Genomic DNA, 26,665 nt, shown 5'->3' with positions numbered 1-26,665 from the left:
GCCAGGTGTATATGTCGTAGTACAGGTTTTATTGAATCAGCAAATCGTCCATTACAACAGTGCCAAACTTGAACGAGCGTAGTCATTTATAACAAACGGCATCATCATCTCCGAGATGGCTGCTTCCCTTGACATTTGATGGATACGTCTGTCTTGATGGAAAAACGGGCAGTTTATTGAGCTAGGTGATGACAATTAAACGGGAGGAATTAACAGGTTCCTTTGGTTACCAGGTGAGATTTTTTGTTTGCCACATTATTACCGTATTCCCAGGATGGCAAACGGAGTTGAGCGAGTCTGTGTTGCCGTGTGTACCGCAGGAGCTTGAAGAAAAGATACCATGGATATGAACATGACAGACCCTCACCTCCATCACCATCACCATGACATGGACCACGGGATGGACCATGATGCAATTGCTGAATCGGGAGGAGATGGTCACGAGGCATTGAGTCATTTGCATAATATGGTACGTCTGTCGCGTGTTATCATTCACACTATACCACGTAGCATGTGCCTCAGTGAGTATGTTATGAATACCCAGATACCGAAGTCGCACATCTCGACGATACTAAGCCTCCTCAACCATGATCAATCGTAGGTTGAAGTGAGATCAGGATGTGGCATGGTAATTTCCACGAGGGTGTGTGATTCATCATGTATGGTCACCACAGGTACCGGCACTTCCTGTGGTCTTGCGTGTTGTAAATACCATGGTGATGGAGGTGTAATCCCGAAGATTTTTGAAGAAAAAAACAAAAAAAAAAACGGGTGGATGTTGGAATCGGCTTCGTCGTTGTTGTCTGTCCGTCCGTCGTGCTACCTCCTAAAAGGTTGGGCACAAATTCACCAAACTTGGTAGTTATGATCACCACATGGCACGAACGCGCGAGAGCCGTATCATTTTGGCCCCACCCCCTGGAGCGGGGTCAAAAGGTGAAGTTCCAAAAAGTTTAATTGCGAGAAAACATTTTTAAAAACATTTTTTTCAATGAAACTTTGTAAGTACCATCAACATTGGGGGGACGCATGAAATATGTAACGATTCGTTGCATTTCACCCTCAGTTCATGCCCCAGCGGGCGGGGACTTGGGGTCACGAGGTCAAAATGGAAAAAAGAATTAACTCAAAATTTGATATCTGCTCATTCTTGGTGGAACCTTTCGCCATCTTTCAATCTTGGTTTAGGTGGAAAGCGTAGGGACTCGCGATGGCGTGCCATCGACCTTGATCTCGTTTTGTTCTTGCCAGAGTGTCTCAGCGTAACAATTTGTCTAACTGAAAATCGAGACATGTTGTTGGAGAGCAGACCTTGTTCTACGGTGATGGTGTGAGATTCCTGACGTGTGTGCGCGTGTGTCTGAACAGCCCATGACGTTTTACTTCGGCTGCGACGATGTCCCCGTGCTGTTCAGCTGCTGCATCATCAATTCGGCAGCAGGTCGGCCAAGCAACAACATACACCTGCAGATTGGTGAACTGCGGGTTCACACCGAGTGCTTCAGCTAAATTATCTAATGCTTGCCCACCTGACTAATTAAAGAAAGTAGTTTGCGAACAATATTTGTCACTAATTGGCACAAAAAGATTTGCCCCACAGTTTTTCTTTCTCTCCTTTTGTGGCTTTTCCTTTGTTTAAAATTTTATTTTGGTGACTTGTCTTTCCTCTGTCCACCCATCCATTTTATTAACCAGGAATGGTCATGGCCTGTGTTATTATCTTCCTCGTTTCTGCCCTGTACGAGGGACTCAAGGTGTTTCGTGAGGTACTGCTGCGAAAGTCCCAGGTTCGGGTTCGCTACAATAGCATGCCCGTGCCTGGCCCTGACGGGACCATGGTCGTTGAGACTCACAAGACCGTCGGGTGAGCCCATTGAAACCTTAAAATGGCACTGGAGCAGAGGGAAGGTATTTCAGAAAGTTGTGTTGTTGAAAAACCTCGGGCTTCGTTTGCACATTGTCAAATCACAAGTTCAGGTCGAGCGCACAGCGGGTTTTTCTTCTTGGTTTTTTTTTTATATCGAGGTTGAGATTTATCTTGCTATAAATGAAAACAAATGCATAAACTGTTCATAAATTATGGACGTGCAAAGTCCATCGTGGCACTCCTTGTACACTTCACTTCTCGGAGGTATTGGTGACAAGTTCGGTCACCCGTGCAAGATCAGGTTATTTAGACTTTAGTAAACCATCAAGAAGATTGATGTTTAAATGCTGCAGCAAAAATTAACCTGGGATTGTTGGGCTACGTGGCCTCATTTCCTTATTTGAGGTCGTACGAGATCGTGCATCAACTGCTTGCACTCGGTGTAGTCCCGAGGCGACCGTGGACCCTTTGTATATTCATTTCCATTCTGTATGTCCGACTGCCTCTCTAAATATTTTCAAGTGTTTGTCTGTGCTTTGCGTGTTATTCTTTCATGGCTGAACTGCAGCACCTCGAGGTGCCAAATTTTGGGTGTAGGACTTTGGAATCTGGGCAGGTTTTTAAGCTTCTGGTTAACCCCACCCCCACCCCCCTCCGCCACCCTACTAACCCCCCGGCCCCTCAAGGAAATTCTCTGTGTGTTTGTGTAGTTTTGAAAAATCAAAGTTTAAAAAAAAAAAAAAAACAGCTGAGCCAATCTCTAAATGATTTTGCATAAGTGCTGGGGGTACCCAGGTTCAAGTCAAGGGCATGATTAAAGTAAATGGTCCACAGCATTTTGGAATCTATCAATGAAGTCAATGTCAAAACTGATCTCCTCTCGAACTCGCTTCCCACGACTAACGGACTCGGGTTTCATTCTAATCACCGCACGTATTGTGCATTGAAAACGTTGAAATGTTAAATTATTTTGTTTGTTTGTTTTGTCTGCATTCGTTTGTTAGTCTTTAACGGCCGAAACCGCCGCCAGGAAAAGCTCACCCAGCCATGCAACCCCTCTGCCCCCTCGGGCAGCGCCGCGTAGCCCCTGCTAGAATTGAATAAGGCAAATGTATGAATGTGTTGTTGTGTCCATGCCGATTAACACCGACGCTGGACAGATGGACCGAATCTGGCTTTACTCCCTCAGACACGTCCGATTAACGGCGGCTTTGCGTGTGCGCTGGAATCTCAGAAGCATACGAGGCTCTGAGGTTTATTCCCAAACAAATATCACGGGAAGATATGACGGCAGAATAGGATGGAAAAATGGGGATTCAATCAATATTATTAATTATATCTATGGCACCTTACACCAGACTTGTTCACAGCCTAAAGGAAAGGATGACGAGAACCGTGTGGGAGCCTATACACCGGCAGGACAGCGAGCAGGAATGAAACAGGAACAGGTTGAAGGCAGGAATACATGCAGGAACCAGGAACAAAGCGAAGCAGGGAGACGATCCGAAAAACAGTGCATTGAACGTCCTCCCCCCCCCCTCCACCCCCCTCGTGAAGCAACTGAAAACTCCGCTCTTCAGGAGGAGATCAAACTCTGCCCCTATAGTCTTCCTTTCAAAGTACATATATATATATATATATATATATATATATATATATATATATATATATATATATATATATATATATATATATATCTCTTTTTGCTGGATATTTACCAAGGTCCCACCTCAGCACCTCATCTGAGGATCACAGGAGGTTTCAAGTACAATATCTTAACCTTAAACTCAAATTAATTATTACGATGCACCACCCTCCACGTGATGCACATTCAAACATGACAAATCTTAAGCTAATATTTCCCTACTTAATAACATCGAGATTGGCTAACGACCCAAACACGGACCATCCTAATCTATACATTTCTATCTCTTCTAAGCAAATATCTACCCCTCCCCCCAAACATAAAACAGCCCCCCTCCCCCCTCCTTGGGACCATAGTCTGTGCAGAGCGTTAGTGCTGCCTAAGCAGTCTCCTTGGCTATTGGGCACAATCCTCGACGGGTCGCCACTCCGACACAGTATACCAGCAAACTGGCACTCATTTTGCCGACCTTTGGAAGGATGACAAGCAGAGTCAACCCCACCTGGTATTAATTCAACAGGCGAGTGGGATTTGAACTCAGGATCCGAGGATCCCCAGCCCGCCACCCGAACCATTAAGCCAACACCAGGCATACATGTAATGAACCTCAACAAAATAAAGCAGGAGGGGGTGTGGGAAGCGAACCGGAGCTTGCTAAGGAGAACTTACCTCTTCTCCCAATTGTACTATCACCATAGGTGCAAATAAAAATTTTAAATGTGCAAAATTCTTCCCTCTCGTCTCCTCACTCCGATGTCTTGGGGGCAGCGAGAGAATGGTTGTGGCAAAAACACAAACAGGCCGAACTTAACCACTCGCACCCCACTACTTGACCATGTCCCCCAGTGGATGCCACCTGCTTCAGCTGTCAGCTGTGTCCAAATACTCAATTTGGAAACTACTTAACTTCTAACATGCCATGTATCATATCGAACTCTGCCCTCTGAGGGACGAATTAATTGATGTGGCCGAAAGAAGTGATGATATCGATGTTTATCCTCGTTGCCACGTAATGAATCTGGGGTGTGTTCCATTTCCAAGTTTCTCGTAGAGCGCTCGTTAAGTGGCTGAAACATTCAGGCAAGCACTCCATTCATGTTACAGAAGTTTGCACGTATGAGGTCCTTAACCGTAAACCCTAATTAATTATTACAACGCATCATCCTCTGTATGAGGCACAAACAAGAAGATTATTAAGCTAAACTTTCCCTGCTTATTTACATCGAGAGGTCTAACTACTCTAAACATTTCTATCTGTACCAAAGTAATATCTACTCCCCCCTCCAAATGTAACAATATAAAGCTTACATCCTGTCTGTGGGTCTCAAGTGCTGCCCATGCTACAGGCTACGCCTCCGCTCCTCTCCACCAGTATCCCAAGCACCACCCATTAGCCAGGCTGCGACTTTCCCTCTGGCGACTCAGAAATCATCACCATTTTATTGCTCCGCATAGTTCTGAGGTCCTGTTTTTTTCAGGTCCTCCACAAAAAGTTTTTTTTTTCAGCATTTTGTATGTACTGCATACTGTCGAGATGCCCAGGGGTGCGTTCAGTTGCCAAGCCAGCTGCCCCTTATCAACAGTTTTGAATGGGGTGCCATGCTGGGGCCTTGGCAACATCCAGGAAAGAGAGAATGGTAGAGTTTTGGATCTCCTTGCGAGTGGGGGGTGGGGGGGTGGGGTGTTGAGTGCGCTGGGACGGGCAGTGGTTGGGAGATCGACAAGGAGAGTGGGAAAGTGTGCCTCACCTGAGGAGAAGTGTTCTCTGCTCATCTCCCTGCTTCATCGTCCTGCCTGCCTGTTCCTGCCTTTGCCGTTCCTGCTCGTCTGATCGTCATCCTACCCATGTGCGCCGTCACCTGTTTGTCATTGGTTCATCTTGCTGCTTCAACGTCTCCACCAGGAGAGCTAAGGCCCCACCTGGTTCTCGTTACCTTTTCCCTTCTGTGAACAAGTCTGGTGTGAGGCACCATAGTTTTTATCCTCATTGTACTCTACCGGTCGAGAGTTTTAGAACACCCCCATTTTTCCAGTTTTTACTGAAACTTGAGCATTTTAATGTTTCAATATACTCTGAAATTAAAGCATAGAACAAATAAACAATTGCAGATAAAAAAGAAATCCTGGAATCGTTTTGTTGAACAAAATTTAATATAAATTTTTGACTCATCAAAGTCACCACCTTTTACAGATATAACAGCCGAACATTCTCGTGGCATTCTTTCTACAATGGAAATCAAATATTGTTCGGAAAGTTCTTCCCAACACTGTTTCAGAAGTTCCCACAAATGTGTTGCACTTGTATGTTGCTTTGTTTTCACCCTTCTGTCCAGTTAATCCCAAACCAGCTCGATGGGGTTTCAGTCTGGAGACTGTGCTGGCAATTCCATGATTTGAAGCCTACCGTCTTGTTCTTTTCTTCTAAGGTAGTTCTGACATAGCCTGGAGGTATGTTTTGGGTCATTATCTTGCAGTAGGATGAACCCCTGACCAACTTGGCGTAGACCAGAGGGTATTGCATGGTGCTGCAAAATGCTGTGGTAGCCCTTTTGGTTCATGGTGCCAGTCACTCTGTGAAAGTCGCCGACTCTGGATCCAGAAAGAGCCCCAGATCATCACACTTCCTCCTCCATGTTTGACAGTTGGTGTCACACACTGAGGAACCATCCTTTCGCCGACTCGACTGCGTACAAAAACCCTGTGTGATGAACCGAAGATTTCAAATTTTGATTCATCGGTCCATAAAACCTTCTTGCAGTTTTCAGTAGTCCACCGGTGGTGCTTCATGGCCCAGGCAAGTCTCTTTTTCTTATTTTGCCATCTTAGCAATGGATTTCTTACTGCCACTCGACCTGTCAAACCTGCAGCTCAAAGTCTTCTCTTTGCCATTGAAACTGAGACTTCCTTACTTTGACCAGTGTTAAGCTGTGCTTGAAGCTGCTGTCCTGTGAGCCACCAATCACGCAAGCTGTTGACTCTCAGAAACTTGTCTTCCGATTGTGTTGTGGCTTTGGGTCTGCCAGACCTCTTCCTGTCAGTTTCCTCCAGTTTCCAAGTGCCTTGTGATGGTGTAGGAAACTGTACTCACTGACACCTTGGCTTACTTTGCAATTTATCTGAAGGAAAGAGCTACACTATTAAGGGTTATCGTGGTCTGTCTGTCTTCCTTTGTTAATTGTCTTTTCTCACCATTATGAGAGCAATATACTACTTCCTGCAGTGCAATATTGTCCAAATAATGCTTCAGAGGTTACAGCAACACAGTCTGTTCCAACACTGCTTTTATTCAGACAGAGGGTTTGTAACTAATCAACAAAAGTTGGGACACCTGTAGGAATTGTTTGCATCAACTTTCAGGGCTTAATTTACTTCCATTGCTGCAGAACAGCTGCAGTTGCTAACCCATTACTTGTTCCCTGAAAAGGGCCTTTTTTAACAACTCTGAAATTTACATTTTTTTCAGTTTTTGGTAACCTAAACTTGTTTTTTTAACCTCTGGCAGTTTACCACTTAGCTTTGTACCATTTCAGGTTATTCACTGGATTTGAACTGATTAAATTTCAGTAAAAACTGAAAAATGGGGGTGTTCTAAAACTTTTGACTGGTGGAGTATATAATTATATTTATTAATTGAATCCCCATCCTCCCTCCCCTCCAACACCCCCATTCTGCCGGCGTATCCTTTCGTCGGGTTAAAACTTACCCTGATATTCGGTCGGTAATAAACCCCGTTTTAAAATAGCTGAGGTTCTCGTGTACTTCTTGCGTGCAAAGCCACCACTATTCAAGCACAGTCAAAGGGAGTTAAAAGATGTTTTTTTTCTATCCGTCCAGCGTCACTGTTAATCGATGTGGACACGACAATATATAAGACAAGAAGGCATCAGGCGGGTACTGTTGTGGCCAAAAATATTGGCACATTTGCACTTTTTCAAATAATGCACCATTTCTTCCAGAAAATTGTTGAAATAAAAAATATTTTGGTATCCACAAATGTATTTATTTGGTTTGCAGTGGAGCAAAAAAAAATATGAAAAAATTACTAAATATTCGCTTATTCCACACAGAAATCCTAAAATGGCCTGGACAACATTTTTGGCACTTTTTTTTTGTATACCTTGTTGAGGCTCGCATGAGAGCAAACACACAACACACAGCAAGGGGGGCATGAGACAAGAGGGGCGGGAGTGGGGAGGACAAAACAGTGGGGAAGAGAGACATTAGGAGTTCTGTGGAAGGGAGAGGGATGGGGTGGGAAACGTGGGGATATTACAAGATGGACATCACAGACACTTTCAGGAAGGAAAGCAGGGAATTGAAGGAGGTGGGCTTGGGTGGATTATCGGGGGTAGAAAATATCGAGGACTTGGATGGGGGGTGATAAGAGGTGCTGGTGAACAGCTGTTTGAAGGCCTGGAGGGAAGAATGGGATTAAATAGAGTGAGGGGGTTTATTCCAAAGGCAGGAAAAAAAGAGGAATGAAAGAGTGAAGGGGAGCAGTGATTCGTGATTTTGGTAGTTTTACCAGAAGGGAGTTTTTGGCAGACCTTGAGCACCCTGCGGAAATGTGGTGGGGACAAATCGCAGAGAGAGCAGGGAGGGGGAGGCGAGGCTGGAGAGGAGACGGTAGAAGACAGAAAGACCACCGACCAACCTGCGGTGAATGAGTGAGAGGCCCAAAGATTCAGCCTCATCGCGGGAGATGCCAATGATCCGAAATGTCTTGGGTTCCACAGCGTGAAGCCGCGAAAGGTGAGAGGCAGGAGCACCAGCCCAGAGGGGAGAGCAGTACTCCATCAGGCTGCGGGTGAAAGCTTTGTAAGTGGTCAGGAGCTCAGGTGGGCCGAGGAAGAACTTTGCACGATGGAGGATTCCCAGTCGGCGACTGGCTTTGGAGGCGAGGTTTGAAATGTGGCTTTCCCAGGAAAGGTCATGGCAGATAGTGAGACCCAGAAGCTTGAAAGAAAGGACTTCTTCAGAGAATTGTTGAGAAGGGGGGGGGGGTTCTAAACGGTCCTTTCGGAGAGACATAGTGAGAGTGTGAGATTTGTCCGGATTGAAAGACATGTTCCACGTGTTGGACCAGTTTGTGATTTTACCCAGATCTCCAGTGAGCAAAGAAGCTGCTGCTTGCCGGTCTGAGGGATTGACAGATGGTACGGCAGAGGGTGGAGTCATCAGAAAAGAGATAAAGAGGATTTTCCAGAGAGTCGGAGAGATCATTGACGAAAACCAGAAAAAGAACAGGGCCCAGAACGCTACCTCGAGGAACTCCAGCCTGGGCAGGAAGAGGGGATGAAAGAACTCCATTTAGGGCCACACGTTGACTGTGACAGGAGAGGAAGTCTGCGAGCCATGAGTGGAGATGGCCATGGATACCATAGGAAGAGAGTTTGGTGAGTAGGACAGTGTGCCAGACCATGTCAAAAGCAAGTGATATGTCCAGGGATACGGCTCTGATTTCATGTCTGGCATTGAGGACCTCCTTCCATTGTTGGGGGAGCAGAAGCAGCATATCCAGGGTAGAGTGACCTGGTCTGAAACCAAATTGAAGATCGGAAATCAAGCCATTGGAGAAGAGGAAGGATTTAATGTCTGAAGCGATGATGGATTCCATAACCTTGCTGATGATTGGCAGAAGGCTGATTGGTCTGTCGCTGCCGGGATCTGTTTTTGCACCTTTTTTATGCAGGGCAGTAATGCTTGCTGATTTCCAAGCAGATGACAGATGACCTTGAGCAAATGAGAGGGTGAATAGAACAGAGAGAGGGTGAGCAAGAGCAGAAGAGCAGGTTTTTAGAACACATGGGCTGATGCCGTCTGGACCGGTTGCAGAGTCTGAGTCGAGGTTTGAAAGCAAGCTCTCCACCTTGTCAGGGGTAAAGGACACAGAGTCCAGGGACAGTTGGGTGCGACTGGGTAAGGTGGGTAGAGAAGCGAAGGGTTTTGGACACAAGATTTCGATGCAAACACTGGGTTTAGGCATTCAGCTTTTTCACGTGCGGCATCAGCAGTGCGGCCATTTGAGGTAAGGGAGGGGATGGAGGGAGAACATACACCAGAAACAGATTTGATTAGATGCCACCAGGATTTTGAGGAGGGAGAGAGGTTTGAAAGTTCAGACTTGAGATGAGAAAGATGTTGTTTTCTGGCTCTCCTGAGGGTAGATACACACTTCTTCTGAGCTTTATGGAAGGAACTGAGATTACCCTCAGTTGGGTTTGCTTTCCATGAGGCAAAGGCAAGTTGTTTCAGGACAACTGCCTCGCCACAAGCTTCAGTGAACCAAGGGCGGGAGGGAGGGTAGGACAACTGACGACGAGAGGGGATAAATCTGTGCATGAGGGAGAGCAAGTTTCTTTGAAAGAATTCCCAGGATGAGTTGATGTTGGAAAAAGTAGCGATCGGAGACCAGTCTACAAGTTTGATGGCTGCTTGGAGACCCTGCCAGTCGGCTTGGGTGAAATGCCAGACTCGACGGCGGTGAGGTGGTTCTCTGATAACAGCCAGAGAGGTGTCCACTTTGACAAGGACGTGGTCAGAAGAACTGATTGGAGCGGAGGAAGAGCAGCAAATATTTTCAGGGGAATTTCTCAAAATCAGATCCAGAAGAGATGGAGTACCATTGGTTGAGATCAGGGTCGGGAAGTTGACCGATTGAGTCGGAAAAGCTTTTGCTGAAGTGCCATGACAGGTGAGAGAGGTACCCACACCGAGCCAACTGGCATGATGACAATTGAAGTCACCGCATATGAGGAAGAGAGAGTTTGGATGAGAAGATAGGAGTTGGTCCATGATTTCAGATAGTGAGGTTTGGATGGAGTCATCACTGTTTGGTGGATGGTACAGTCCACATAAACATGAGGTGGGAGTGGAGGGGAAGCCATCGCCAGAGGTATTCCTTGGGGTGTGGAGGAGTGAGGGCAGTGCAAGGAGAGTGAGGAATAGAGTCTTTGATGAAGAGAGCAACTCCTCCACCAGTACGAGGCTCATGTCTGTCATACTGGAGGAGGGAGTAACCAGGGAGAGATACAAGGGAGTCAGATACATCTTGGGGGAGGAAAGTTTCTGTTTGGCAGATTATGTCTGGTTTGTCAGTGGCAACCTGTATGGAAAGGTTTGAGTGAAGGCCCCGGATATTTGAGGTCCACAATGTTGAGGGAGGGGAGGAGGCTTTGGGTGCAGGGGTAAGAGGGGAGGGGGAGGGTAGGACAAGGGACGAGGGGGGGAGGTAAGGAGGGTTGTTGAAGGAGTGTGGGGGATTGCAGAATAGCTTGGGGAGGGGGCCGGATGAGGAGGAGAAAAGGCTCCGTGGTGCTGGGGGAGAGGGGGGGCAAGAGAGGGGGAAGAAGGCAGTTGAGGATTTGAGGAGGGGGAGGGAAGAGAGGGGGGTGAGAGGGCAGTGGAAGGAGGCAGCTTTGTGGATGAGAGGGGGGCAACTTTGAGAAGGGTGAGTGAGGGGGGTGAATGGTGGGAAGAGTTGAGGAAGAAAGGTGAGGGGGGATTTTTTGAGAGAGGTGAGAGGGAGGTTGGAGGGAGAAGAATGTGATGGTTGCTTTGAGAGTGAGGGGTGAGAGGAGTGAGTTGGCACTGAAATTGGAAAAAAAGAATGGTTGATGGAAAGCGAACATTCATAGCAAACTGGGGTTTTTTAAAAGTTTTATGTCAGAGATGCGATTAAACACATTTCTAGAATGGATGCAATAAAGGCGAATTCAGAGAATGGAGAGAAGAAACGCTGTAACAGTTGGATTTTTTAGGCAAGGTATGAGGGGAAGGTCGAATTGAGAGCAGTCTGTTTAAATAGTAGAAGAGTAGTGAATTATGATACAGTAAAGAGTACCACACGTGTGAAAGAGGAAGATGAAGCATTATAAGAGATCGTTTTTGTTATTATTATTATTATTATTATTATTATTATTATTATTATTATTGTTTTAGAGAGTTTTCATCAGATTAGGTCATGGAAGTGTTGTAGAAAAAATTGTGAGTTGAATGGTGAAATTGGATCGGTAAACGCAGGGGGTTGTAACAGATCACGTGGTTATGGGAGAAGCACGTGGCTCTGGGAGGTGTATAGTCAAAAGTGAAATTATTTATTTTAAATAAGGATTGCGTAACATTCGGAAAAGGGAAGGTTGAAGTAAAATCGTGGAAGTGTGTGGTGAATTTGGATGGCAAACGCAGTCTGAAGCTGCTGAGTCGATGAAGAGTAGAGAGGGACACGTGGTTGCAGGAGGTGCAGAGATTGAAAGGATACAAGGAAGATTATTATTTTTGATGTATTTTGAAGAACAGGTAAGATTCGGGAATGGAAGGTTGTCAGAAGAAATCGTGAAGGTAATGGCGAGAGAGGGTCAGCTCAGTAGAATAAAGATGGTGTGCCGGCAGGAGGTAGAAGAAGAAGAGGAAGAAGAAGAAGAAGAAAGACTGAGACTCTTGAGTGTGCAAGGAGAGGTTTTTTTGGAGTTAAGACAAGAAATCGAGTGTTTAGTTGGGAGGAATGGGGGACGTTGGGAAAGTGGGGAAGATAGAAATTGAAGGTAATGGGGAGAAAATACAAATAAACACGATCGTACACTGAGGTGAGAGATGGGTTGGCCTCAAGCACCCAGTAAGACAAGTTCGACGAAAACTCACAAAATAGCACGAATTTTGAAACAAAACCGAACTGGGAACACACAGTAACATGTAGGTGAGAAAATAAACAGGGAAAACGGGACAGATAACGACCGGAAACTTAACTTTGAGATCGTCGGCAGAGAGCCCTGAAGGAGACGTGCACATGCTTCAAACCCAGAACCGGAACCTTTTAAAAGTTATTAGAAATGATTACATTTCAAACAGGTGATTCTCCTTTACTTTGGAATTGAAGTCACCTTTGGTGAGTTACAGGTGCCTGCAATATAACAATCACTCACTCAACCAGTTTGAATAGAGAAAAGGAGTCATTCTGCTGTTTTGTGTCATTGTGTGTACCACAATGAGCATGGAGAAAAGAAAGAAGACCAGAGGATTGTTTGAGGAGGTCAGACACAAGATTGGAGCCAAACATGGACAATATCAAGGCTACAAGTCCATCTCCAGAGACCTTGATGTTCCTGTGTCCACTGTACGCTATGTTATCAGGAAGTTTTAGTCCCATGGTGCTGTAACCAACCTCCTTGGACATGGCCGCAAGAAAAAACTTGATTGAAGATTGCAGCGAAGTATCGTTCGAATGGTGGAGAAAGCACTTAGATCAACTGCCAAACAGATTCAAGCTGACCTTCAGACACAATGTATGACAGTTTCAACTCGCACCATCCATCGCCAATGAAGGGGGTTCTATGGTAAGGAGACCCAGGAGGGATCCCACTGCTGAGAGAGACACATAAGAAAGCCTGACTGGAGTTTGCCAAAACACACCTGAACAAGCCAAAATCTGTTTCGGAGAATGTCATGTGGACGGATAAGATCAAATTAGAGCTTTTTGGTGAAACACATCATCTCTATGTTTACAGACAACAAAGATGAAGCCTTCAAAGAAAAGAACACCTTCCCTCCAGTTAAACATGGAGGACATTCAGTGATGTTTTGGGGGTTGCTGTGCTGCCTCTGGCACTGGGTGCCTTGAATATGTGCATGGCATCATGAAATCAGGAGATTACCAAGGCATTTTGGAGCACAATGTTCAACTCAGTGTCAGAGAGCTGGGTCTCCTTCAAGGTCATGGGTCTTGCAGCAGAACAATGACCCCAAACACACTTCAAAAAGCACCCAGGAATGGTTCACGACAAAACGCTGGACTGTTCTGAAGTAGCCAGAAATGAGTCAAGATCTAAATCCTTTTGAACACCTGTGGGGAGACCTGAAAACAGCGGTTAGGAGAAGGTACCCTTCAAATCTGGGAGAACTGGAGCAGTTTGCAAAAGAAGAGTGGGCCAAACTCCCAGTAGAGAGGTGGAGGAAGCTCATTCATGGCTATAGGAAGTGCTTGATTGCAGTTATTTTGTCCAAATGCTGTGCTTCCAAATATCAAGTCAAGGGTGTCAATAACTTTGTCAACGCCAATTTGTCAATAATTTGTCAATAACTTTGTCAATAACAATGTCAACGCTCATCTTCACTCTTTCATTCCTCTTTTTTCCCGCCTTTGGAATAAACTTCCTCACTCTATTCTTTCCCATTCTTCCCTTCAGGCTTTCAAAACAGCTGTTCACCACCACCTCTTATCTTCCCCCATCCAAATCCTCGATCTTTTCTACCCCCGATAATCCACCCAAGCCCACTTCCTTCAATTCTCCTGCTTTCCTTCCTGAAAGTCCCTTTAATGTCCATCTTCCCCTCGCCATGTTCCCCGTCCCATCCCCATCCCTCTCCCTTCCACAGTTCACCTGTGTCTGTTCCCCAATGTTTTGTCCCTTCCACTCCCGCCCCTCTTGTCTCATGCCTCCTTGCTGTGAGTTGTGTGTTAGCTCTCATACGAGCCTCGACCAAGGTATACAAAAAAAAAAAAAAAAAAAAAAAAAAAACGCCATTTATTTTTATTTCCTGATTTAAAAGGATATATTTAGTTCTGAATCAAAAACAAATGTTCTCTGATATTAACAGTGAAATAATGAATTGTGGAGACAAAATACTTCCGTCAATTTAAACTTATTTTTTGAGAAAATTGTGAGTTATTTGAAAAAAGTGCAAGGGTGCCAATATTTTTGGCCAAGACTGTGTGAAGAAAATCATGCAAATGACGTCACTGTCACCTTGACCTTTGGCATATGTATTCAAAAAACATTGACAGCTTCACTTTTGTCTTTCGGAATCCTCTGGTAGAGCTTGACGAAGATAGCTGAAAGCATTTGCGAGTTATCGCACTCGGACAAACTTGCAAACAAACGAGATAGGCCAACATATGATGAAAATTTTCATCGTAATGAAAAGAAAACAATGTTTTGGATTGTTTATGACTCTCTTAGGGGTGTGTTCCATGACCAATCAGCTTGTCAAGAGTTCTCCAAGTGGCACTCGAGCAAGCACTCCAAGGAAACCATTGATAAACGGCTGGCTGATTGGTCATGGAACACACCCCAGGTCTACTTGCTTTGTCTCCACACCTTTTTTAACAAAGGTTAAAAGGTAAAGGTAAGACACAAGGGGGGGGGGGTGTTGGGGCCTTCAATTTGGAAGTGGGAGGTAGGGTAGTCCAAATTCTACCATTTTCTTTGTAAGAAGTAATGAAGTTAATAGCAAAACGAATCTCTTCTCTTACTCACTTCCCACTACTAACAGACTTGAGTTTCATTCGAATCATTCCATCATGGACATGTTGGTTCTCTCTTTCTCGCATTCCCATCATGCCTCTCTGTGATATTTTTAACAAGTTGCTTTTCGGTACCTGTTGCTTCACCAACCTTCGATCATGGTGCACTCTACACCTTAGAATGTAGGTAGCATTGTTTGTCGTTCCGTACCTGCATGTCGATTGCTTCTAATGTCATTGGCGTGTGTTCCAGGCAACAGATGATCAGCTTACCTCACATCCTGCAGACCTTCCTGCAGGTCATTCAAGTCGTCATTAGTTACTGCCTCATGCTGGTTTTCATGACTTTCAATGGATACTTGTGCTTGGCTGTGGCCTTCGGCGCCGGAGCAGGATACTTCTTCTTCAGCTGGAAGAAAACGATCGTGGTGGACATCACAGAACATTGCCATTGAGATCCCTATGTTTCAGTTTGACGCACTTTTACTCGTCTTCTCATCTCGTCTGTTCCGTACTTACCGTCGCGCTTTGCCTCTTGAGTACCGATACCGACCTTCCTTGGCCATGCGCTATCACCAAACTTCTCTCACCTGACAAACTTTTTTTAATCTCGCTGCATTTAGTCTCGCCTCTCTTTTGTCTTTTTCGTCTACTCTATAATGTGTTGAATATTTTTTTTAAATCGTTCTTTGTTTTTGGTTTTGAGAAATATTACACTGTACGTTTAGGCTCATTTGGTCATCAGGGGTTCATCAGCCAATGAGCTTGTTTGTGGCGATCATATGACATTCTTAGGTTCCTTTATGTTGCACGATGTGAACCAAAGACATTCTCGTTGGTGGGGGGTTTGGGGGAGTGGTGACAGATGATAATAATAATAAGGATAAGGATCGAGTCGGATGAAAACATCTTTGTTCACCTTGTTGAACCTCTCCAAACGGAAAGACGGGAGCCAGGCTTCATTTTTCCATTCTGATTCTGGTGTGTGTCTGCCTGTCCATGGTTAAAGCTGACAAATCTAATACCCGAAGGAACCGAGTACATACTGTATATTTTGGGATTGGGCATCATATGACTTTGAAGTTTCTGTGAAAGTTACAATTGAGCACGCCGAACATATTTTGCCGTGTGTTTCATGGCAAATGGACCAATGACAACCATCCTCTTCTTGAAGCGATATTGCACATGTAAGCACACCAACATCAAATCTGTACTTGAAATGTCTCCTCGTGGATACGTTTGGTCAGTAAGACACGGTCCTGTTTTTTTTGGGGGGGGGGCACGTATGTATCATGTATGTTTGTTTCCGATGAGGGGGATTTAGAAAATTCACTGTGAGAAGCAGAAGAGGGAAAGTGAGTGAGAGGAGATGAGCGAGTGTTCAGAAGGAGAGGAGTTCCTCAGGGCTACACCATTGGCGTTGTCAAAACATCAGCCATATCTGTGTTCGTCAATCGATGGAATTGCCTTTTCGAGCATGAATGTCAAACCCCGAGGAGAGTAAACGTTCCGATTACAACCGCCACCAGTCCTTCCTCATCAACATCTCCATTCCCGTTCATGATGCAAAACATTAAATTTTTTTGTCTCCGCAGTACAAGTTGACGTGCACTATCAGACACCCTTGGTTCTGGATCACGGGAACTCCCCCCCCCCCCCCGCCCCATGTTCTGCTTTTGGGATAACTTGACAAGTGGAAATTCTGGGAAATCAGTTTTAAATTCCATCTCTGTGCAAAGGGATCGAATTTTTTTTTAATCATTATCTCAACAGGGAGCACAAAAAGGTTTTGTGCGGAAGCTTTCGTCGTCGGTTCGATTCGGCAGAATGTTGCATTTCAAGCAGAGGTCTTTCTCTGTAAATTTTGTTGCAATTTATGATCGTAGTAAATATGTTTTGGAAACCTTGAAGAGTTTTGCTTGGTTATTCTTCCTGATACTCACCGTACATTCTTCATTTCAGAATTGAAAACTCGTTTTGGAGCTTCCATGTGTATTAAGAGCACTTTTGCTCCAACTCGAGGAACTGCATTTTGCTTTCTGTAAAACATCCCCGAGTATCACACATCCTTTTCAACCTCAAAGACGCCACACTTCTGTTAATTCTATCAATCTACTTCATTTATTACAAAAGAGACGAGAAGGACACGTGGTAGAGCGCATACCAATGCCGTGTAATGCCTGATCCACGAGAACATATCCCAATACATTTTTGAAATATCGTGCTATGTATCGTTTTTGGCCTCATCTCTCAATGATGAAGAAGAATCACTTTAAAAATTAAATAATTCTCATGTCCAGATCCGCATCTTCACCAAAATCTAATCAGTTCGTCCTTGTCACACACCCAACCTGTCCACCAAGTTTTGTCCGAATCAGGCCATAACTTTTTGAGACATCCTGTACACAAACAAACAGATAAGGGTGAAAACATAACCTCCTTCACCTTCGATGGCGGAGGAACATCGGTTTGGTAATTCTGACGTGTTTGAGGCTTTTTATTTTTATTTTTTTTCCACATTGAGTGAAGTTTCTGTTCTGGGATTTAATTAAGTTATTTGTTGGGAGAGCCAGCTGTCGTGAGGTCTGTTTGTGGAGCTTTCAACAGAATCTGTAACACAAACACATTTATCTCTTGTGAACAATAATTTGGCATCCACTCGGCCATGTTTCCCAACAGGCTTTCAAACATTTTGTCGTGGTCGATGGATAGTAACCTTTTCTGCTTGTTGTCAGCCTTCGGTTTTAACTGCATTTGCCATTACCAGGTGGTGTGTATCGATGCTTTATTACATTTGTGAGGCAGATGTTAATTTTTTTTTTTTTTGTTAAGATGATAGGAAAGCATCTGGGTTGACCGCGGTTGATAATGTGGTGCAACAGTGGCCGAGAATAATCAAAACTTATCCGGTTCCTTTTTAAAAATGACGCCTGATGACTGAATAAGGTTTCCCTGTTTGTGGTAATAAATTGGAAGTAAATTCAAACTCTTTTGATGATGTATTTTTGCTGCGAAAGGTTTAAATATTAACCTCATGTCCTCATTATCAATTGTGTGCAGCCATTCAGTATCATAAGTATCACAGCAGTTGTTACTTCAATGCAAGCGATAATTCGTGGAATGCATGTGAACATTTTGTACGGGCACGCACTACTTCCGGATAGTGATGACTTGCTGTATTCTAATAATTTCTCGATTTCTTATGCGCATTTACAGATAAACACAATGCCCCAATCCAGTCGTCGTTTACGAGAGCGAAGGAACGGCCTGTGTGGTTGTTTGAAAGTTTATATATTTTTTTATTTTGCACGTACGGGCACGCAAGAGCGAAGGAACAGCCTGTGTGGTTGTTGTTTCTGGCACGCAGTTTGAAAGTTTAATTTTTTAATTTTTTTTTGCACGTACGGCCACGCACGTACTAGTAATTAAAAATGAGAGTAAAACTGAAATAAGGACACAGAAGATAACTGTGTGGCACCATCTGAAATCGTGCTGCTGCTGCTGCTACAATACACCGCCTTGATGGATGAGACGAACAACAGAGACGTTTTCAAAAGGACAGAAGCGGAAGTACAGATAAAAGTTTGTTAGGCGATATGTTAGTTGCACTAATTCAGTGGACCCAGAAAATGTCAACTCGAACTGACGTCGAATTAAAACGCGTCATTTCTTGGTGGTGAAGAAGAGTTCAGACTTTAAATGACGTCATGTGCAAGATTCTGGCATGCACTGTGGATTTAATTTTTACTTGCGGCATACGAGAAGCTGCTGCTGCTGATGGATTTTTGTAGTGTGCACCCATTGGGTGGACTGTCACTTGACTCCACCCACCATGGCACCCAAAATGATTTGGCCGCCATCTTGGTTTTTCTGGTGGGCCTAACACATTAGCCATGTAGGCCTCTGCTGATGATACACTGCCCGGGTTTGTTTTTCTCTATCGCAGGTTGTAACCACAGTGTCGTCATTTATAGTAAGAAGTCATTATAGTGGGGATTATTCGTTATAACCATGTGCAGTATATGTTTTCACCTTTCTCCTAATATTCAAGGTGCAGAAACCCTCCAACATCGTGGGGGTTTAGTTCCCTGGAAAATGCCGCGATTGTGGAAACCAAGGGCCAAAGGGAAGAGGGGGGTTCAGTTCCTAGACTTCGACAAATTATCGAGGAAGATTGACGGCCACCAGAAATAAACACATTACAATTGAAATATACATGTAAATATGTTGTTACGGCCTGGGGTTCGAGGTTCACATGGAGGGAAAGGCCTCAGGTTCCTTCTGAACGCCAGGTCCTGAGGCCACCAGCCACAGGATACCTCCATGATCCGGCAGGTTTCTAAGCAACCCCAAATGTCAATGAACTTTGACAACACTAACAGGGTTATCCGTCGGACTCCGTTTACCCGAGGAGGTGACTAAATTAACAGTTTCGTGCCCTCAACGCACACTCAGGTTACTGCCGAGCAATACAGTGAGTGTATGCTGGCTAACGAAAGCAAATCACGTGAGCTACAACTTCCCATCTAACTTTGTGTGTACACTGTGTCAGACCAATGAAGGAAAGGACAACCGAAACAGATTTGAAAGAACAACCAACAATGATTTATTTTTACACACACAGACACACACACACACACACACACACACACACACACACACACACACACACACACACACAGACACAGACACAGACACAGACACAGACACAGACACAGACACAGACACAGACACAGACACAGACACAGACACACAGACACACACACACACACAATCATTTAAAAGCAAGTACAGGTAAAAAAAACAAAAGAGCAGATCTAACCTGAACACATATTCTTATGCAATCTTGTTTACACAAAAGACATATGGCCATCATTCAATTCAGGGAGAATAAGAAGAGAAGAAGAACTCAAAAGAAAAGTACGGAGTGTGGGGTCGACTCCTTCCCTCACCACACACAGCCCAACGGGCTGTGCCAGTCCAAATATACTGGGGAGAGGGGAAAGGATGGGGAATACGGGCAGTGGAGTAGCGATGTGGTGCGATGGGATGCACAGCCTAATCTCTGAGCCGTCCAGACCCAATAGGCAAGTCCTCTCCCGTGTACAAGATATGTGACCTGCAAGCAACTCCGTTTCTGCTGTGCCGAAAGGACCAGCAGGTCCCCATGAACCAAGTGGCATTCTGGGCTTTCTTCCTGCCCTCCTTTGCACTATGAGCTCCTTCATTCTCTTCTCACACTCTCCCCTGGCACCTTCCTCCTCCTCGCGGACAAGCTTTTTGGTGTCTCTTCCCATACTCTCTCTATCCTCTTCATCCTCAACTCTGCACTCTGCATATCTGTCTGCCCCTCTCCGGACAAGCTTTCAGGATGCGGACGAGGACCAGCTATAAGCTCCTTTCTCCTCAGGACAGAGTTTTCTCTCGTCTTGTGTGAGACTTACTCTCATTGGTGTACATTTGATGTGGGCATGTCCACGACGCAGGTTGTGGAAAATGGACCACTGTTTCTGAGGGAACTTTTAATGCAGCCCGCACCCCTTCTTCACGCGCCCAAGGCAGCGATGAGGGGTCCCGCTCCCTCCCTCACACGGAACCATTCCATCTACAGTACGCACTGTTTCATGCATGCGAGATGTGAAACACTTTATTATGTATGGGAAAAGTGCTGCACCTCGTGCCACAGACATGCATGTGAGAAGCGCTGTTTGACCACAAATGCACAAAGTGTTGTGCTTTGCGCACAAATGTGTGAATTGCAAGAAGGAACAAAGTCTGATGCGGTGAAGGTAATCCGATCGGCCCAAAGGATGAATGACAACAGATGGACGACCGACTGGCTGTGGGGTTAAAGGTAAGTCTGATGGGGTGAAGGAGGGTTGTTGAATTGAGGTTTGTTGAAGTGGATTGAGAAAGGCACAGGGGAAATTGTTGGAATAGACTGATGGGATGAAGGAGGGATTGTAAGTTGCAGAGGGTTTGGAACGGACCGATGAGGTATTGAAAGAAAGATTGAAAGTATCAGCGGAAGGGAGAGAAGACATCACAGCTCGGAAATACAAACTAACCTTAACGCATGTTCTATCAAACACTTAGACAAGGGGCAAAAGTCTACCTTTACATAGACTGTTGAAATAACTCATCCTCGAGTCCCCTACATGTCCATGTATACTCTCCCCTGGCGTGCATTTCCAAAACCATCACAATATATATATATATATATATATATATATATATATATATATATATATATATATATATATATATACCATGTTAAAATTGAAATAAACATGTAAATACAATGAAGATGTTGTAAATTAAACAAAAACACACTAATTTACCTTTTAAATTTATTACAAAACAGTGAGGTGGGTGATAATAAATATATTATGTATTCGTACTCTACTTTGCCATAAATAGAAAACACAAGACTTAGCTCGGGATGATGCTGGAGGTTGCAGGGTGGTGAAATGGATCGGGTGAGCAGGGGAAGGGTGAGAATGTGTGTTTGAGAAAGGGAGTTTGAATCCAGTTGTCAAAAATTAATGGTTTGGCAATAAGGTTTGAATACAAAGTTGGAAAATGAATGTACAGGAATGAGGTTTGAAGGATAATGAATGTTTGGGAATGAGGTTTGAAGGATAATGAATGTTTGGGAATGAGGTTTGAAGGATAATGAATGTTTGGGAATGAGGTTTGAAGGATAATGAAGGTTTGGGAATGAGGTTTGAAGGATAATGAAGGTTTGGGAATGAGGTTTGAAGGATAATGAATGTTTGGGAATGAGGTTTGAAGGATAATGAATGTTTGGGAATGAGGTTTGAAGGATAATGAAGGTTTGGGAATGAGGTTTGAAGGTTTGGGAATGAAGTTTGAAGGATAATGAATGTTTGGGAATGAGGTTTGAAGGATAATGAAGGTTTGGGAATGAGGTTTGAAGGATAATGAAGGTTTGGGAATGAGGTTTGAAGGATAATGAATGTTTGGGAATGAGGTTTGAAGGATAATGAAGGTTTGGGAATGAGGTTTGAAGGATAATGAATGTTTGGGAATGAGGTTTGAAGGATAATGAAGGTTTGGGAATGAGGTTTGAAGGAAAATGAAAGTTTATGAATGAAAGCCCTTTTAGCGTGACGAAGTTGCAACTGCACAACTGGATGCAAAAACAATCGTTGCAAGTGTTGCAAAAATGGATAAGCTTGTTCGCGTATGGGTGACTGTGGTGACAGCTGCCAAAATGCTGATAATGAGGAACCAGTTGAAACAGACGAAGTCCCGTTTTGACATTTATTGTAAGTACCTTCAATAATTTCACTTCTGTCAACTTTTTGGTTCCAATTTGACAAATGCTTTCTGTTGCTACAAAAAAATGGGTTTCCTATAAATGGGGGTCCTAACTGCTTGGTTCCTTGGAGTCGAAGGTAAAAATGTCACCAACCTTTTGTTATGGAGCTCACTTAGAGGAACATTTTGGACTCTGCCTGATATATCTAGGACATTCAGTCATCAAATTATGGTCCAAAGTTAGATTTCACATTGTGGCTGTCCTTGACCTTGCTTGATCTTTGACCTATGTTCACCATATTACTACGCAATGTCAGGACTATCTCGAAGTATCAACACCTGAAGTTTCATGATAATCCAGCTGTTGGTTGTCAAGAGTTGCATTTGATCAAGTGGTTAACAATAGACTTTAAATTTTATGTTAGAATATGGCGCCATCTTTAATGACGTCATTTCCTATGAGGCAACGCCCTTCCGATTTGGCAACGAGATGAATTCACCTTTACGAGTACCATCTAAGGTAAATCAAAAGAAAAATTGCTTTTGGCACAACTTTTAAAGTGCTTGGACAGTTGTACAAATGCTACCTGACGACAACATCAAGAAGCACGACAAGAAGCAAACACAGCAACAACTACCACCTCCAGAACAACTGGAACTCATGAACAGCAAGAAGCAAGACCAGAAGGAAACACAGGGGCTGTGAGTGCCCTATCATGTCTACCAGCACTTCTGCCGCCACCATTGAGGATTTACGTGTCATGTTCGCTACTCACGGTCTACCTGATGTGTTGGTAAGCGATAATGGTTCGTGTTTTACATGTCAGGAATTTCGGGAATTCATGAGGTTGAATGGTATCAAACATGTCCCTTCTGCTCCGTTTAAACCCGCTTCTCATGGTCAGGCAGAGCGTGCTGTACATCTATCTATAATTCCAGCAATCTCTGTGTGTGTGTCTGTCTGTCTGTCTGTCTGTGTGTCTGCGACCGCTGTTTCTCCACAACCGCTGGTCCGATCTAATTGAAACTTGCCAGGTATATTGCTGGGGACCTGTGGGTGTGCTTTTTCAAGCTTTGATATTAATCGGACAAGTGTTTCCCAAGTTATGGCCATTTATTTACCAAACCAATGACAGGACACGGTGCTATGACATCACTATTGACGTCACAATTCTTCTTCTTTTTTTTTTTTTTACATGATTGACGTCACAATTCTTATTCTTCTTCATTTGATATGACGTCACAATTGACGCTGGGGACCTGAGTATGTGCCTTTTCAAGGTTTGATATCGTTCTTCTTAATCCGTTTCAGCTGTTTCCTAAGTGTTTCCCAAGTTATGGCCATTTATTTACCAAACCAATGACAGGACACGGTGCTATGACGTCACAATTGACGTGCCAATTATCAATTTTTTTATTTTTTTTGCACGTACGGCCCCGCACGTATGGGCTGCACCTACGGGCATGTGAGAGCGAAGGAACGGCCTGTGTGGTTGTTGTTTCTTGCACGCGATTTAAAAGTTTATTACTTTTATGTTTTTGCACGTACGGCCACACACGTATGGCCACGCACCTACGGGCCCGCACTAGTATTACAAAGCAAGGGTTAAGGCGTGTTACTCAAGCTTCACTTCAAACGCGTTTGTCACACGTGTTGCTAGGTTACAGATCCAGATCACATACCGTAACTGGAGTGCCTCCAGCCGAATTGCTTATGAAGTGAGAACTCAAAACCAGACTTTCTCTTGTTCATCCTGACATCGGTGAAACTGTTGATAACAAGCGTCGGGGTCCGAAAGACCATCATGATCGCACGGCTGCATTGCGCGACTTTGCTGTATTAACGATCCTGTTTATGTGCTGAACCATGGACAAGGAGCAAAATGGCTGCCAGGTGTTGTTATTAGCAAGGAAGGAAGTCGTGCTTTTTTGTGTCGAGCTGAAAGATGGGTGTACGGTTGGAAACATGTGGATCAGATCAAGCTGCGTTATATTGAGTTGGAGGATGATGGAAATGCTGAGATTCATCAAGTTATTGTTCCGTTGTCCGAGAATGCAACTGTAAACTGTTGTGTCCGAGCCTGCATCTGAAGGTGTTGGTAACGCGTCTCCACCTGAAGTTTCTGTACCTGTACCCGCTGCCAGTCCGGTGCGTTTGTCCACGTCACCTAAATCTGTACCTGTAACAACTCCTTTGCGTCGGTCCTCTCGTGTATCTAAACATGCGGACCGGTTTGGATCTGTAATTAAAGGGGGACATATTGTGATGCATCGCTTGGATAATTGGAAAGACTCACGAAGACTTTACTGCGTGTGACACAGACAACCCCCGCCCTCCTCCCTGAATTTGGACGGTGTATGAGAAACGTGCGCTGTGTTGAAGGTTCACAGGATCATGAAGACCCATATCACACCCACATGATGGATTGTTACGGATTTGGAAACCTTGTGCACACAAACAGCCAGAGTCCCTAAGCTTAGTTATTTCGATAAGTATGTGTAAAGTTCGAATCCATCCCCTTCTGTCTCATGGGGATTTTGTGTGTGCGCTACGAGTTACTTTTTAGTTAGGTTTTTACAACAATAACTACTACTACATCCACTACAACAACGATACCACCCTCACTCGACCCGGTCGCCATTACGCACGTGTTCGGGACCACGGACGTGAGCAGAGGTTTCGTCACCTCAGGGCTGGCTCCGCCTTAGCCACCAGATGGAGTGTTCGGCCTGACCAATTAAGGGCCGCCACGAGTCGCCTGACAACCGACCGTCCAATCAGGAGGTGAGGGTGAGGAGAAGAAACCCCTCCCACCTCAAGAAGAGTTGAGTGATGGTCAGGACAAGTATGTGCTGCAGGATCGTGGTGATAGCAGTCGGTGGTCTTGGTCTCGATTGGTGTTCTGCAGGATTGTGGTTTGAGCGGTCTGCGGTCATTTGCGGTGACTCACCATGGTGGTGGTGACCGAACAGTAGGGTGGTGCTCGAGCAGCCAGGGTCATGGGCCGTGGACTTCGGGTCGTGGGTTCGAGTCCCACCATGGTGGTTCGAGTCGGTGTGACCGCACGAGGCGGGACAGGTACCCCGGCCCGGCCTGACCGAATAGACCCACGGGGTCCAGTTTCTTGTGTGTGTGTGTGTGTGTGTGTGTGTGTGTGTGTGTGCGTGCGTGCGTGCGTGCGTGCGTGCGTGCGTGCGTGTGTCCATGAGCACTGTCTGCAAGTAGAATTGTGTGCTTTCCTTTGTTTGTACATTGGCTGCCTTTTATTCGTGATAACTCTGCTCTGTGTTCCCCTCCCCAATTAATGTTTTTAAATAAACCCCTGTTAAATGTACCAGCTCGTTTTCTGTGCTTTCCTCCATTGGCCTAGCATGGTGCGTATTGCGAATTAGTAAGGCCGTTCGTGCCGGAGGTTGTTCATTTGGTCCGGCGCGGCTTTGGTAACTTCCGCTCGGTTATGCTGAATCTGAGTCGGTGATAGCAACTCGATTCGGACAAAGTCGGCCGAGGGTGTGAATTTCCCCGGTAGTTGGACAACGTGAGTAATTAGGTAAATTGGAGTTAGACAAGTGGACCCGACCTCACGCCGTCCAAATATTGGCGACCACGATCCTCTCAGTGACCCGTGACCTTTCGGAGTTGTCCGAGAGTCACGACCTAAATTCCGGGTGTTCGGTGAGAGACGACTCCACTGCGCCACCTCGTGGTCGTTTATCGCCGCCTTCCCCGGCCCACAACAGCATGACCATGTTAACGTCTAACCTCCGCCATCACCGGTCGATGGAGGTGATGTTTTTTTCACCCCCTTTGTGTGTTTTTGAGAAGAATATCAGAATTTTTTTTTTAAAAAGTGATTCTTCATCATTCGGCCGAAAAAAAGGCCTAAAACGCGACATGGAGCAGGATATGTTTAAAATTTTTTATTTATAACAATCCGGATGGAATTTGCTGGACGTGTCAGACGTGTGACGAGAACCAAGCCGATTCGATGAGATTTTCCTTCAGGTCCGAATCCAGATCCACCCCATGAGTAAACTGTTCACCTGACGGAGCCCGTGTGCCCTCGACCGAGTGTCCTCCTCGTTTGTTCGGTTTTAACCATTCAACCATTTTACCTTCGTGTTTCACGGTTCCCTCGTACCGACGGGCCATTTGTGCCAAATTGAAATGTCCAGGTTAATAGTAAATGCGAAAATAATCTGATTCAATGTAATTGTCAATTAAATTGGCAGCGGTTGAAAATAATTTTTCACTTTTCAGGTGGACGAGAAGAAAATCGTGTTATGAAATCGTCTTGGGCGGTGTAAGGGGCGGTGTAAGGGGCGGTGTAAGGGGCGGTGTAAGGGGCGATGTAAGGGGAGGTGTAAGGGGCGGTAAAAGGGGCGGTGTAAGGGGCGGTGTAAGAGGCGGTTTAAGGGGCGGTGTAAGAGGCGGTGTAAGGGGCGGTGTAAGGGGCGGTGTAAGAAGGTATTTGAGTGTTGCGTCGCTGGTATCCGATTAAAATTGAGGGTTTTGTATTTATTTATTTATTCGAACTTTCCGTGGATATTAAAACTCCAAAGGAGATTCGAAGCGGGTGGAGATTTCTCATTAAAAGTTATAAATCACATTCGTCTTCAGTAGATTATA

The 26,665-nt window shown here is 44.8% G+C and overlaps 1 protein-coding gene across 1 annotated transcript in view; it reads left to right on the top strand.

The window, feature by feature from the left end:
- SLC31A1 (solute carrier family 31 member 1) overlaps positions 1-16,661 on the top strand; it is a 33,569-nt gene extending 16,908 nt beyond the window's left edge. The window contains exons 2-5 of the mRNA XM_085855080.1: positions 321-469; positions 1,369-1,441; positions 1,696-1,864; positions 15,005-16,661. Of these exons, the coding sequence (XP_085711206.1) occupies positions 341-469; positions 1,369-1,441; positions 1,696-1,864; positions 15,005-15,206 (573 nt within the window). The 5' untranslated portion in view covers positions 321-340 and the 3' untranslated portion in view covers positions 15,207-16,661. The remainder of the gene's footprint in view (positions 1-320; positions 470-1,368; positions 1,442-1,695; positions 1,865-15,004) is intronic.
- The last annotated feature ends 10,004 nt before the right edge of the window (positions 16,662-26,665 follow it).

Source organism: Eptatretus burgeri, chromosome 14 (assembly GCF_056783735.1).
Source record: "Eptatretus burgeri isolate ZD-2024b chromosome 14, Ebu_testis_v1, whole genome shotgun sequence".
Lineage (NCBI taxonomy): Eukaryota > Metazoa > Chordata > Myxini > Myxiniformes > Myxinidae > Eptatretus > Eptatretus burgeri.
Note: the sequence above shows the minus strand (reverse complement) of the source record. Positions and strands in the feature narration are given on the sequence as shown.